The 14012-nt window shown below is 34.1% G+C and overlaps 1 protein-coding gene across 7 annotated transcripts in view; it reads right to left on the bottom strand.

Moving 5' to 3' along the window:
* Positions 1 to 624: 624 nt before the first annotated feature.
* The window catches only part of LOC149789207 (SCO-spondin-like), a 194183-nt gene continuing 180795 nt past the window's right edge, over positions 625 to 14012 (bottom strand). For 6 of the 7 annotated variants that reach the window (XM_089975363.1, XM_089975368.1, XM_089975367.1 and 3 more), the window contains 5 exons: positions 12900 to 13088; positions 9974 to 10162; positions 5272 to 5475; positions 3834 to 4064; positions 625 to 2396 (listed from right to left, as the gene is read on the bottom strand). In XM_089975363.1, the coding sequence (XP_089831489.1) occupies positions 2242 to 2396; positions 3834 to 4064; positions 5272 to 5475; positions 9974 to 10162; positions 12900 to 13088 (968 nt within the window). In that variant the 3' untranslated portion in view covers positions 625 to 2241. The remainder of the gene's footprint in view (positions 2397 to 3833; positions 4065 to 5271; positions 5476 to 9973; positions 10163 to 12899; positions 13089 to 14012) is intronic. The other variant, XM_089975364.1, reaches the window with a different exon arrangement.

Raw genomic sequence — 14012 nt, 5'->3', positions numbered from 1 at the left:
TCATTTCGCCAGTAGAAATAAGGCCTCTTCCTCGTCTTGGCTTAGTGACGCTGAGATGTTTGCTTTCTGCCCAAATCAACAGTCTTCAGAAGCGTTTATTTTTACAATTTAGTGTTTGGACTGAGCTGTAAGATGGGACGTATCTAAAGATCACGGGATATACATTGTGCTTAATGTATCATTCTGTGTTATTGTGTAGACCCTTGAGGGTACGGCTCATAGTCCGAACCATTCGATTTGCGAAATGTGTGAACATTTATCCAGATAATTGTATGAATGATCAGAAGGGTACTTTCAGTACTGACTGTACCATACTTTTCGCAACAAACAGGAATACAGTTTTTCCCCGGAGGTACACCATGGGACAGAGAGGTCTAAAGCACTCGCTTTTACCGATCAATGTCATCTCACCACTGTCCGAGAGGGTTCGAATCTCGTGTTCGGCCTGGGTTTCCCCGGGTTCTTCCTCCAACAGGTATAGTAGCCGCCACATATGGCCTATCTTGCGCTAAAGCCCCCAAACCACAAAAGTTCCCCCGGAATATCCATAAATACGAAGATTGATAATGAATTTTATTCTACAATGCAAGGTTGATTTGCATCATGAAAAATCGAACAATACTATATGGCGCAATATCAACTGTTTATTCAATTAGAGTAACTATTATTATTAAATACATAAAAGGTACCATTGTATATGATGAAAAAAAGTTACAGCAACAACAACAACAACAAAAAATCATGTCAAAATCGTAATTAAGTTCTGAAGCGGCTTTTATTTTCAAAACGTGTGAAGACATCTGTGAATTAATGGTAATGATACGTATTCAAATGCATATATAAATTCTCCTCTAAATACTTTTGATATAAACTTTAACAAGGCGGAAGGAACGCCTACCCATCATATGCTAGGAACCAATTCTTTTTTTTGTAGTTGTTTTGCTTTAAGATTCTATGCATTTTCAGAGCTCACTGATGTTACATTCATCTGTTATATCTTAGTACACATTTATATTCGTTATAAATTCATCCAGAGTGCATGAACATTCAAGGAAATCTGCTTTACGATGGTAGTAGTGAAAAACGAAAAAAGAATTAAAAGCAGATAAAATGAACGCTATCTTTATTTAACGTTATTTCCATTACTTTTTTTCCATGGAAATTTGGTAAATATTGGGCTTAAGCAGAAAGTTTTTCTTTGAGTTAATTGCTACATTTAGCTATTAAAGCTTCGGTGTTCGACAAAACATGGTCAATGTTCAATCAGGTTTGTACATTTATAGTTACAAAGTAATATAGCTGGTATTGTTATACATGGTTCATGCCCTATGAATATATGATCTTAAATATCATTGCCACTTGTGTCTCTTGTTATCAACTCAGATAATGGTTAGTAGCTGGCGTAAGGTAACGTAAAAGACTAATTGTGAAAAGAGAAAACATGCATCAACCAAGCATTTGCCTAATGACCTAAAATTCAACGAGCAAATGGACACAGTATTTGGAGACTTGCAATATTACCGTATGCAATTATTGAAATGAATATTTAAATTTAAAGGAATACAAGACCGAATAGAAAGAAAAAAAAAAGAAACAGGACAAATAAAAACAGAAAAGCGATAAAATAAACAAACATGATAATGCTACTAAATGTCAGATAAGAATTGCAAAAGTTTTATCAACATATCAGTTACAAAATTAAACTAAGGCACTTGAAGATATTGCTTCTCGGGCTATATCCAACACGTACCATTGTTGAATATAGCAGAAAGTACGAACTTGACGTACGACATTTTGAAATAGGTGTGGACATTAAATATGTTGATAAAATTAATTCAAAAACAAATGCAAACCTGTTCGCATACTCTGAAATCTTTTATACGCATGCAATTCAGTTTACACTCAATCCATTTCTGATACATCTACTATGATAAGTGCATGTAAATTGAGGAAAGCATGGTCTCTAGTCGTATTGATGAAAGAGTAAAATACAGAAAAAGAAGAACGCAGAGGGCTTTCCAGTGCAAAAAGAAAAAACACAAAACGTTAGAAATAATTGTAAGCAAATCCACGAAAGCTATAATTTAAATTTATATCATTATTTGTTGGGATCGATTATGAAGGAATAGAGTGAGGCGTAAAGATTGGGTGCTCACGCATTTTTCAAATTGCCCTTTTATTTACAGGTAATTGTATTATGTGTAAAACACACTTTAGGAAGTATCAGTGACGTCTGGATCCTCAGCATGTGCCAGGTACACAGGTGAGTTGACTCTGATCCCAGTAGGTTCCAGTCGCACATGAGACAATGAACGGCTTGTTCCATGCACACTGGATAAATTTCGTGCAATCGGCCGGATGCTTAATGTATCCATGACTGATTTGATCACATGCACCTAAAATTAAAAAGGACGATGATGATATTTTGTCGGTATGATACGAAAACGATTATTTACATTTTAACATTTTTCTTTGTCATCTATCCAAGATACACTGTATTTATTTATCTTACAACATTGTCGTAGGTATCATTCTAAATAAGGATGACAACAAAATCAAAACAGTTGTATTCACGAGAATGAATACAACAATTTGTTGAAGGTAACTTAGAGCAATTTCCCAGATATGATAAAGGTGTGACAGAGAATATTATATTATTGAGGACCGATTCAAAGACATTTTAGATTATATCATTGAGACACATCAAGGCAATTGGTCCATCAGCACTTTCAAGACTATTTGAGTTCATTCGGAAAATTCAATGCTTTTGGACTTGAGATAGAAAATTATGATTATTTGGGATTTAATTCAAATTACTGTAAGTTACTTTTAAAGTTTACCTGTAACTTCGAGAATTAAAGTATTTGTTGATTTTACTAAAATTGTTTTGTTTGTTTCTTATAAGTAATTTCAGACCATAGAGTCGTAACAATTGACTGAGTTTGATAACAAAAGCTATATAAATAACATGAACACTGCGTACCACTACTGTTAGCAGGATGATAGTTAAAATTATCTCCCAACTACTTGTAGAGGCATAGGTGGAATTGAATTTAGTCGTAGACCCATGGCGGTAAGTTTCTCATCCAGCAAATAAGTTATTGTTTGTTTCTCCAAATGCGATGACAAGTCGAGTTACAAGATCACCACAACCACCAACAAAGATCCTTCGTTTTCATAGACATGTAAGGTTTATGTAGAACACAAGAAAAGCTTTTCGTTCGTTTGAGCCTTTATTACTTTCAAGAAAGATATCAGGAATTAGGCCTTGGGCATTGTAATAAAAGACATTATGGTATGTAGGGTTGAGGACACTTTTTGTGCAAGATATGTTTCTTACAATCCATGCAAGAAAGGTCAATCCACAATTATACTGAATTACTGATCATTATTGATGTTTATACTATTTTTTGCGGCTACAGGTCAGAAAATTAACATTTGCGCTATTCCTTGTTAATTGTATCCTAGTATACAACTGAAAATACCAACACTTTAAAATTAACTATGTTTCCTCTAAAAGAAAATAGTACAATTTTTCTTCTAATCTGTCAGAATCTCATTAAGTTCTACAGGTATCGACGGTCATAGAAAAACTAAACTTTATTGCAATATCCCGAATTAAACGACCTTCAAACAGAATTTGCAACAAAACTTTCTCATATTGCCACTTCACAATATGCATACAGGTTTCATTCCAACCTATTTTATAATTAAATCGATACAATTCCTCTGTGTTTAAATTACTTATACACTGGCTACAATATGAAAATCAACAAATACTATTTTCTGTAAATAACACATCAGTCATACAAACATTTACCAGGTATACTTACAGTTTAAAGAATTACAACCAGATCCGCCGCCACCAGGAGCTGACGTAGTCCTAGCTGTTATGGTGGAGGCATTTTTGCAGTTGCCAACGTTCTCTGGCCAGTCACAGGTTTGATTGATAGGATTGAACACGGTACCGGTGATGCAAGTCATTTCTTGCCAGATGCCTGTCGCGCAAATCAGGAACTTTCCACAATCGTCCGAATTCGCCATTTTAGCTCCATCGTTACATCCTGGGGAGAAAAGACAATATATCTGAAGAAAAAAAAACTGCTATGTGAAAGTTACTGATCATTTTGCTGAATGCTTGGGTGTTGTCGGTTTAAAACTGAATGATATGCTTTTTTGTTAACTCTTGTACTGCGCAGAAATTCAAATATAATACAATTTCTTATTTGTTTGACAAAACCTCCAGTTATCTTTTCTGTTCAAATAAATATGTAAGCACAAATGGCAATATATACTAGAAGATAATTATTGAACTAAACTGTACTGTTTTGAGTTCTCTTGATCGTTACAATAATATCAAAGTGGTATTGCGCTAATATGTGACATCAATACAATTATAGTATTCACTAACATAGCAGTAGCTTTGCCTAATCTTAGGCGCTGTTTGTACGAATCATGTCCGAGACTAATTGTCCCATCTTTTCATCTATATGCATACAATTTTGTCGACACCCACCTCCTGTTTCCAGTAAAACTTTATCCAAAGCCAAGGGTGGTTGTAAATCTTTGGTTGTGAAATAGAAAATACAAATTATGGCATCTTTGTTCTCTGTGTTTTGTTTGTTTTTCTTTCTAGAAGAAACCCCCAGTCTGCGCGTTCTCTCTACACTGAATCCACGGAATAAAGGAGAATTACAACTTGGCGTACAATTAGTCTTTGCTTATTGATTGCAACACTATGTTATTTACCTCTATATAAAATTAAAAAACCCACAAACATAAGTTTTGACAGACATAGTGACTTGACATATTTTATAAGGTAGAGATTTAAATCGTCACATTTTTAATATTTATTTTCTTCACCTGGCTAGCCGATACTATTATTTAATTATGCCAATGACACGTGCTTCTTTCCTAACCAGTTCATTGCAGTCAGACTGAATGCATTTACTGGACATTTTCTACGATTAATTTGTTGTAAATTAGAAACAAAGATCTATTAAGTTATTTTCCCCTGAAAATTCGTCTTCCAAAATGAGGGACATATAATTCTTCTTTGAAAACTCATGGGCATCGAAATTTTTGTTATTTTTTTATGTTTTAAAATTAAAGGAATGTTGGAACACTAAAGTTTACCAACGATGATTTTGTTCATGTCACACAGATGCAGCTTATCATCTATTTATTTTGATATTACGCTGATACAAAATGAATGGAATGTTCTTCCTACATACACAGATGGTCGCGATGCTGGATATGCGGTACACTTACTTGGACTGTCTTCCTCTCCCGCGCAGTTTACTGAACTTCTATAGTTGCATGTAAGTTGTTCTGGATTCCAGAACAACCCGAGAGTGGCGTTACATTCTCTCTTAATGGCAACCCCGGTGCTGGATGCGCACTGGAAGTAGACATGACTAGGACAGCTCCCAGGACACGGATTTGGGAAGAGGTACTGGCTTCCATCGCAAATAACTAAATATATAGGATTATGTTTTGTCATGATTCATGCATGAGGTGATGCCATATCAATTATGATAAGTAAATAACGAAATTAAATGTTTGATAATGAAGGTCATTTGCAATACAAAAGGAAGGTTTTTAGCTCCTGGATGTACAATTTTTGTGAATCCATTATTTCTGCTCCAACCTCTCTTTCGTTCTGTGGGTCTGAGATTATTTTGTTTGCGTCATTTCTATTCTATTCAACAACACCTAATTTAAAGTGAAATTTGTCTGCTAAATCTTAATATTTGAATAATGCTATCCTTCTTTGTCCAAATGTTTCATTCTGTCCATTACATTTTTGTATCAGATCACATTTAAATAAGTACCATAATTACTAAGGTGTAAATAACTGTTATTTGTATATGGTTTTGTCAAACTTCAAAATAAGAAACCTACCTCAACATACCCTATTTAAGATGTTTATGTCATGTATATGTTATGAAGCTTATGTTAAAGATGCCTAGCCAAAATCTCTCATTTATCCGTCATCAACTGAAATATTTAATTATGGTCTACTTAAAATTAAAATTTAAATTCTTATTTTGAACGAATGCGCATTGAAGAAACTTTTACAGTTGGTTAGGAGTGGATGGATTTTGTTGTTGTTGATTCAACTCAATTCTGCTTTTCTCATTATGAATGACTGGGTTTATTAGGTCAGTTCAGTGCAGTAAGATGAATGTGATTTTAGTTGGAAATGTAGTTGTTATTACAGCACAATTTTGGTGCGTGTCAGGTTTTCCATGACATGGGTCATGACATTTGGATTAGCAGAAATAGGAAAGCACATTTTTAGGAAAGTTGAGATGCATAAATGTAACTTTATTATTCCTATTTTCATGTAGACGACTCCGCTATTTTAGTTAATTTACAAACAAATCTAATGAACCAAATGCTATAGTTTCTATGCCATGATTGTGCATAGTTTTCTTACAAATTAGTTCCTAATACACTATACTATTTTTTGCACACATGCAGCTAAAACTGTACAAATCTGAAAATGTAAAATTATGGGAGAAAAATATGCATATATATGTATTGTGTAGATATCTCGCTAGCTTTTATGGAAAACAAAAAAAGCATCTGCTCTACAAACAAGGTCTCTAATATACAGGAATAATAGTTATAGAGTAGTTTTGCCCGATATTTTCGGACAAGACTATTGTGTAGATTGTTAGGTTTTAAAAACCCAGAAACAATATTGCATTCTGTAAATGTATGTATAGGAACCTGGCTATACAGTGTTTGGTTGGTTAGTACGTCGTGAAAATGTTGCTTGGAATGATTTGTAATTCTGAGTTGTATTAGTGAAGATTACGTTCATCGCGACCAGGGTATTGTAACATCGCATGATGTCTCTGATTCTGAGCAATAAAAAGACGTGTGTACTGGTCACACTCAAGATGTAAAAAACCCATAACGTATCAAACAAACCTACAAATCATTGAAGACAAGATACAAGAGGGCATCAGAAAATTGGATCGGTCAGGATGGTTAGCGTTATCATTGCTGAAATGTTGAACAGTATTGTTTTTTCCATTTCTCCGAGGAACTTGATTGTATTGCAAACATCTGTTCATACAATGACGTTTGAACATTTACTGTTAGAGGTATAAATACGTCAAAAACAAAGCTACTAGCAGACGTGATTTTAACAAAGAATCCCTATAATATGGCTTTATTACATGCATTGCTCATCCAAGGTGTAGACTCAGCCTCAAAGAGGATATAAAATATTGTTTAGATGGTAGAATACAGAAACTATCCTCTCGCAACCATCATAAAAAAGATATCAACTGCTCTTTCTTTTTTCATGGTCCGGCTTTGACGAGCTAACGTGCCATCATTTATAAGTTCCCGAAACCATGATGATCAGTTCAATGTAATTTATTTTCTCTTGTTCATCAATGATTTAATGGGCATTGTTTTCCTTCAGGTATGTCCAATCAAGCTGTGTCAAAAATGTTAAAATTATTGCAGAGTAAGAAAATATTCTGCTGCTAATTGATGATACATTACGTCAAAATAAAGATATTGTCATGTAGAAAGACGGTTTTGCATCTGAGAATACTCATTTACCCTGTTTACTGATTTGATTATTCAGGTATAGGTTTTTCTTTCTAAATGCTAGTAGAAAATATCATAAACAGATGTTGATATCTACACTCCCCACAAAAGCCGATTCTCCCAACCCTTTTGTCACAATGCGATCTGTTTTCATTAAGTCATCACTAATACGTTTTAAAGTTAATCTATCAAAATTCTTTAATGGCGTGCAATGATTCTTCTAGTTTTGTTTTGAAATTCTGTTTGTTTTACCTATGCTAAATTTAGGCTTTCCCAATGTATATGTTGTTATGTAACCCAATAGGTTAGTCCATCATTGTGTTTTCTTAATTTATTGCTTCTGCTGAGTTTAATACCGTTGATATGCTACAATGAATATATTAATCTCTCAACTAGCTTTCATAAAATGCTAAAACAATTGTTGGTTGAAATTTTACTGCCATAATTCAAAGGGTTTTAAATTTCTGTTACGCCAATACTAAAGAGTTATGTTTATATGGGTAAGTTAGAAAAGTTCAAATATTGGCATTTCGAACACACGATTATCGTTTCATTCAGAATTACTTCCCCTAATCGAAATGTATCTTTTCCAGGTCTTCTGCCTTTTAAGAATTCCTTATATATTTATACATTTCCAGCCCAGGAAAAATGTGGAAAGACATCAACGACTGCCAAAATACATTTGGATACAATTTTGCATTTTACATATAAGCACGTGTTAACGATGTATGCATGCCACTGGTAGTACCCGAAATCTATATAAACTATTCGTTAGCTAAATCTGCTTTTCTCGCTTGCTTGTGCCATGTGTTATTGCATTGCAAAATCAACAATACAGGTCATGTAAATCAGTCTAAATACATCCAGATAATTCACTAAGCTTGATATATTGTCTTTGTGTCATAAGCAAGGCAACAGAAGACCCATCTACAACAAGTATGTTTATTCGTCAGCAATTGCAAACGTTTCATTAATGCTTTGAAACATATGAATGATTTAAGACTTAAGTCCATTTTTCCATTTGTATGATGAGTGTAAAGCAGTTACTTCATATGTTGAATTAAATGAAAAAATTTCTACATAACTTATGCATCTGTTTTTACCGAATTGATGTGTATTGACCAAGTGAAATTGACCAGATCTTCGAGCTGTAGGGTGAAGTAAATCGAAAATTGCCATGTATATGTACTCATATCATATGTGCAATTTGTTTCTTCTCCATACCTCACTTTTTAAACATCTTGTAATTGGTGGTGATGATGCAAATATCGATGTCGTCATAAAAGTAATATATAAATCGGCATCTGTACTAAAGCATTCAGGTAGATGTCAAACCTTAAAACGAATGCTTATGTTACTGTTGTAAAACAAATAACTGTGACTACAAGATTGATCAATCAAAATTGTAAACAAATCCCCATTTTATTTTGTTACTGTCATTGTTTATTTCATGTAAAATTCGTTAACATATTTTACCTCTGCGAAACCTATCGAATTCAGTACAATTTTATTTCGTTCCATCATGTATATTCTATAAATTATAATCTAATTAGGATTGTGCTTTGCATAGGCCGTGTCATTTATTTATTATCGTCATGATATATTCGGGCCTTTAATTTTGTGGAGTTACCAAACAGTACTGGTCTTGTATAATGTACTTGCATGCCTGCTGGAGAACACTAAAACACACACACACACACACACACACTGTATAAATATTATTGGTTCAGATCTGACAGTTTAGTAACCAATATTACTGTTATATATTTTATTAGCTTTATGTACGTATTTTGATTCGATTGAGATGAAAACTAGGTTTGAATCTCATAGGTACGAAGTATGTTTAGAAACTTCATTCACATGACTGGCTCTATTTAACTACGAAATAATGTCTTAAATCTATCAGAATAAAATATCTCTCCATTAATTTGATAAACATTTATGATTTTGTGTAGGAAAAATAATTTATTTATGAAAATTGTAGGAAGGATAACGACAAAGACAGCATCTTTTATTATAGCAAATATGGCGGTCTTTCGCAAAGGCACTGACAAATTGGCGATCAAGAAACTGTCCTATAAAGTGTTTTATAAAATTAAGCATTTTGTGCAATATGTGGAAAGTATTTTCTTTCCTGGAAAGTCGACCTCGGTAATATATAGATTCTACAAACGGAGACAAACGTGTTTGAAATGTATGTGTATACAAATATAGCATGAGTACTAATATATAAAATATCGAGAAGTAAGAGACATGAATGAAGTGGAATATAAAATAGAATACATAAATAGACAGTTTCCCAAAATTTGTATACGAGAAACGAAAGAATAATCATCAATTTCAGTATTGGTGTTATTTACTTTGGAATATTTATTTAGTAAATAAATACAGAAATTACCTGGGCAAATATCGTTGAAGCAATCATCAAACCTCTCTTCGTCCAATACACCACTGCAGTCAGCTCCACCATACTCAGGTCTAGGGTTTGTACAGGTACGCGATCGAGAGCAAGTCTTAGTTCCGTTGCAGCAGGTTACCGAGCATGCACCACATGACCAATGGCTCCAGGCAGACCACCCTCCGTCAACTTTAGAAGCATGCGATTTATTTATTTCATTTGTATACTGTGCATGCGTGTATAAATAAATAAAAACATACTTTATTCAAAACTTACTAAATTCAAAATAATTTTTATATGACTAAACTGCAACAACCTCTCTTCATGTTTAAGATTAATGTTAAGAATAATTTATTGCAGTTTGTCTGATGCTAATCCAACAGTTTACTTAGTTTACTGCGAGGGTGTAGTTCACAGAGAAAAGGGAACTCGTCTTTCAAACTGTCTTATATTAAAGACATTTTCACTGGGTGATAGGATATTATGAAAGCTGATTACTGTATCACTATATCAAACATTAAATCTGATTTTTTCATGGGAGGTTACAATATATCACCGCTTTTGTGGCAAGTTTTATCGTCCGTAATGAATGATCAAGACAGTATGAAGGTTATCTCTCGACAAATCACATTTGAATTGTGAGACAGATGAATGCAATGCAAGCTTGTAGAATCTGTGGAAATAAGTCATAAGGTTTCAGAATTAGGGAACAAAGCTATTTTGAAGTCATATTCATTAGATCCATATAAAAATAACAGTAACATTTTTTCGGGTTGTGATACATGTTCATCATGAAATGCACCCTTATTATCAAGATATCACACAACAGATGAATATATATCTGGAATTATAAAAAAATATATATGCAAACGTTAAGATAACCTGAAAAATAGGTTACACCGATTTAAGTCAGAATGCCCCTTGATCCCAAGATGCACGAAGAATTTATGTTTTATATCAATCGGCATATAATTATGAATGTTGTGGATGACAGACACTATATTATACCAGTGTTTAAAAAATATAAATGTAGGTATTATAATCCCACTTTTGGTGTGCAACGAACTTCCATCACTCGATGCACTCACCCTAGTGTGGTCACAATAAAAGGAATTTTTTTTTAAACGAGCCAAGAGTGAAAGTTGTATGGATATAGCAATGTTGAATAGGAGATAAAACTCAGACAAATACTACGGCCACAGGTACTCATGGACGGACTCATGTATATAGCCAATCTCTCCGGATGCTGAAGTGTGGCAATGTCCTTGAGTGTTTTTGCTCCAAGAAATCAAGAAATAGAGAACACTACATGATTGGTCATTTGAAATTAAATTTTAAACGGGCGAGCAAAAGAGTAAAATAAATCAATCTGTTTCATTATGTTTCGGGGGAAATTGGTTCATATGTATAACACCATTGACTCCACAAAAATTGCTGACATTATTTGCCGAAATAACAGATCAAAGACGTTTGGAGATTTTGAACTATCTTTCCTACCTCTTGGTAACTGTTTATGAAAAGTATAAAATGTCTTAATTTCATTAGGTTGTCCTCATTCGAAAATTATGATACATCAAAGCAACATTAAGTATGTCGCGCAGTAAACAGTTTTAAACGTCCTGTTGATTTTGAAGTATCTTGTGAGCCCTGCTAAGATTCCATAAATCCGAGATTTTAAAACTGCTCCTGTCTACCAACATTTAGTTTACAGTTTGATATTCTCTGAGCACTGTACAAACCTTTAAGAGACCCCAGGCTGTCGATAGTCTTGATTTGTTAAATGACAACATAATCCTAAAAATCAGTATTACGCTACAAAACTTAGAACCATCTCACTAATACACTTTGCACATTATGAAATGTTTCCAAGGCAGCATCTTAACCTTCTACTTGTAATCCCTCCTCAAAGCAACAACAGCAAGACTGAGACAAGCAAACACAAAAAAACATTGACATACCAAAAATCATCATATTGATACGTTATCTCCAACACAGCAAAACGGCATATGTATGAACGATACTTACATTTATCTCGAAGCTCAAAACAAATCTATGAATTACGTGGAACTTTTATGATTGTCCCCATTAAGCCATTTTGTTGGTATATGCTTGTATTTATCTCCTTTATATATTTATGCACCAGTTTTACATTGCTTTCATTTCCATCTATCGTACTAGCTAAATAGTTGTTTTGTTTATCATTCGTGCCCATTACTATATCCTTAACTCTCAGATAGTTTGCACAATTGTTTGCATACGTTTTCATTTAGAAGAAAACCACTAACTAAGCACTATAAATCATACAATTAAAAGTAGAAGTTTAAAATGTTTAGGAAATTTCTAAATGAATGATTTAAGTTATATTAGTGTGACTGTCCAGTAAATTACGGAAAGTGGATTTACCTTACCTTCTTTAGTCCTTAATAGTTGTTTTTCTTTATATATATTATAGGTTTATACTTCTTTGCAAATTTTTCTGTTACAGAAGTCGTGATGATCAAACGATGCATATGCCATTGCCACCGATCTGCGACCAGTTTATACATCAATATCATATCGATTTTACAATACTGAAGCGGATTGAAAGGGGATTCAGTCATTTCCACATTTTCAGTTCGAATAGTACGCTTTTCACATGCAGCATAGAAAGATCATCCATTTAAGAAAAAAAGAAATAGTCGCTTCTCACAACAGAACCCCGGTAAAGAAAGTCCTGAACCCACCTTCGCGAAAGACAGCTGACTATAACAGGTTTACGGTCTTTTCCTACTCTTAAAACATTGTATTGGAAAAAATGAAATCAGACTTTTTCCGTTCAAATAACTCCCTAACAGGACTACCTTAGTGGCTCAACATTATCACAAATGCCAGTTGGTTTAACTTCTTTCTTATTCTTCTTCTCAGCTATTACGGTGGTATTCCTCACCTGGGCAATTCTGTGTGTTGCATTCAACGATCTGAGATTCCCTTGCACTTCCATTACACTCTCTCCCACCATGCTGTGGAATGGGATTACTGCAGGTCCTGGTACGTGTTTGAGTCCGTGTACCTCCACCACACGTGACACTGCAGGGGTTGTCATATGTCCAGCTACTCCATGCGCTCCATTCTCCATCTGCAATTTTTCGGCTTTAGCAGTTAAACATCGATGATCATATAGACTAATGGAAAAATATATCCTAAAATGTTTAAAAGATGGAGATTCCTTGCTTTATGGAAGAGATAGCTTCTACCATGTACCTCTTTCAAACATTTTACTTTCGCATATAATGCTAACTAAATGTCACATATGCCATCCAAATAATTTCCTGTTGCACAGCGGGGCCCCGAATGGCCGAGTGGTCTAAAGCGCTCTCCGTCACGAATCACTGCCATCTCACCTCTGTCTGCGTGGGTTCGAGTCTCGGGTTCGGCCAATGTGGATATGTGAGAAAGCTTGCCGTTAGCTTCTCGTGGGTCGGTGGTTTTTTCTGGGGTTTTCCCAGGGTTCTTCCTCCACCATTAATACTGGCCGCCATGTATAGCCTAACTTGTGCTGAAAATGGCGTTAAACCCTATAACAACAACAATCCTGTTGCACAGCAGTTTGTGCAGTTAACTGGTCTATATCTTTGGAATACTTCTTTGCCGTTTTTAAATGGGAAAATAAAGGTAGGATATTTCTTGAAACAAGTAACACACACACACACTCATATATATATATATATATATATATATATATATATATATATATATATATATATATATATATATATATATATATATATTATTGTCGAAGAAGATATTTCCTGCATCTACAAAAACGTGGAGATTCCTTGTCTTTTGGAAGATTTAGGTGTTGTACCTTTTCTTCTTTCATACGTTTACTCACATATTAGACGAATGAAATGTACTTGGCTCAATTCACCTGATTTATTCTTTTCATATTGTTTTCTTACTGGTTTGCTTCTTCCGCTTAAACGCAATGTAGAGTTGTAGTAGTAGTAGTAGTACCAGATATAATACTGCTACTACAGTAGTAGTAGTATTAGTAGTAATA

Source organism: Sinohyriopsis cumingii, chromosome 11 (assembly GCF_028554795.1).
Source record: "Sinohyriopsis cumingii isolate HCF-2022 chromosome 11, ASM2855479v2, whole genome shotgun sequence".
Lineage (NCBI taxonomy): Eukaryota > Metazoa > Mollusca > Bivalvia > Unionida > Unionidae > Sinohyriopsis > Sinohyriopsis cumingii.
The sequence above is the reverse complement of the archived record's forward strand: the minus strand, read 5'-3'. Positions and strand labels throughout refer to the sequence as shown.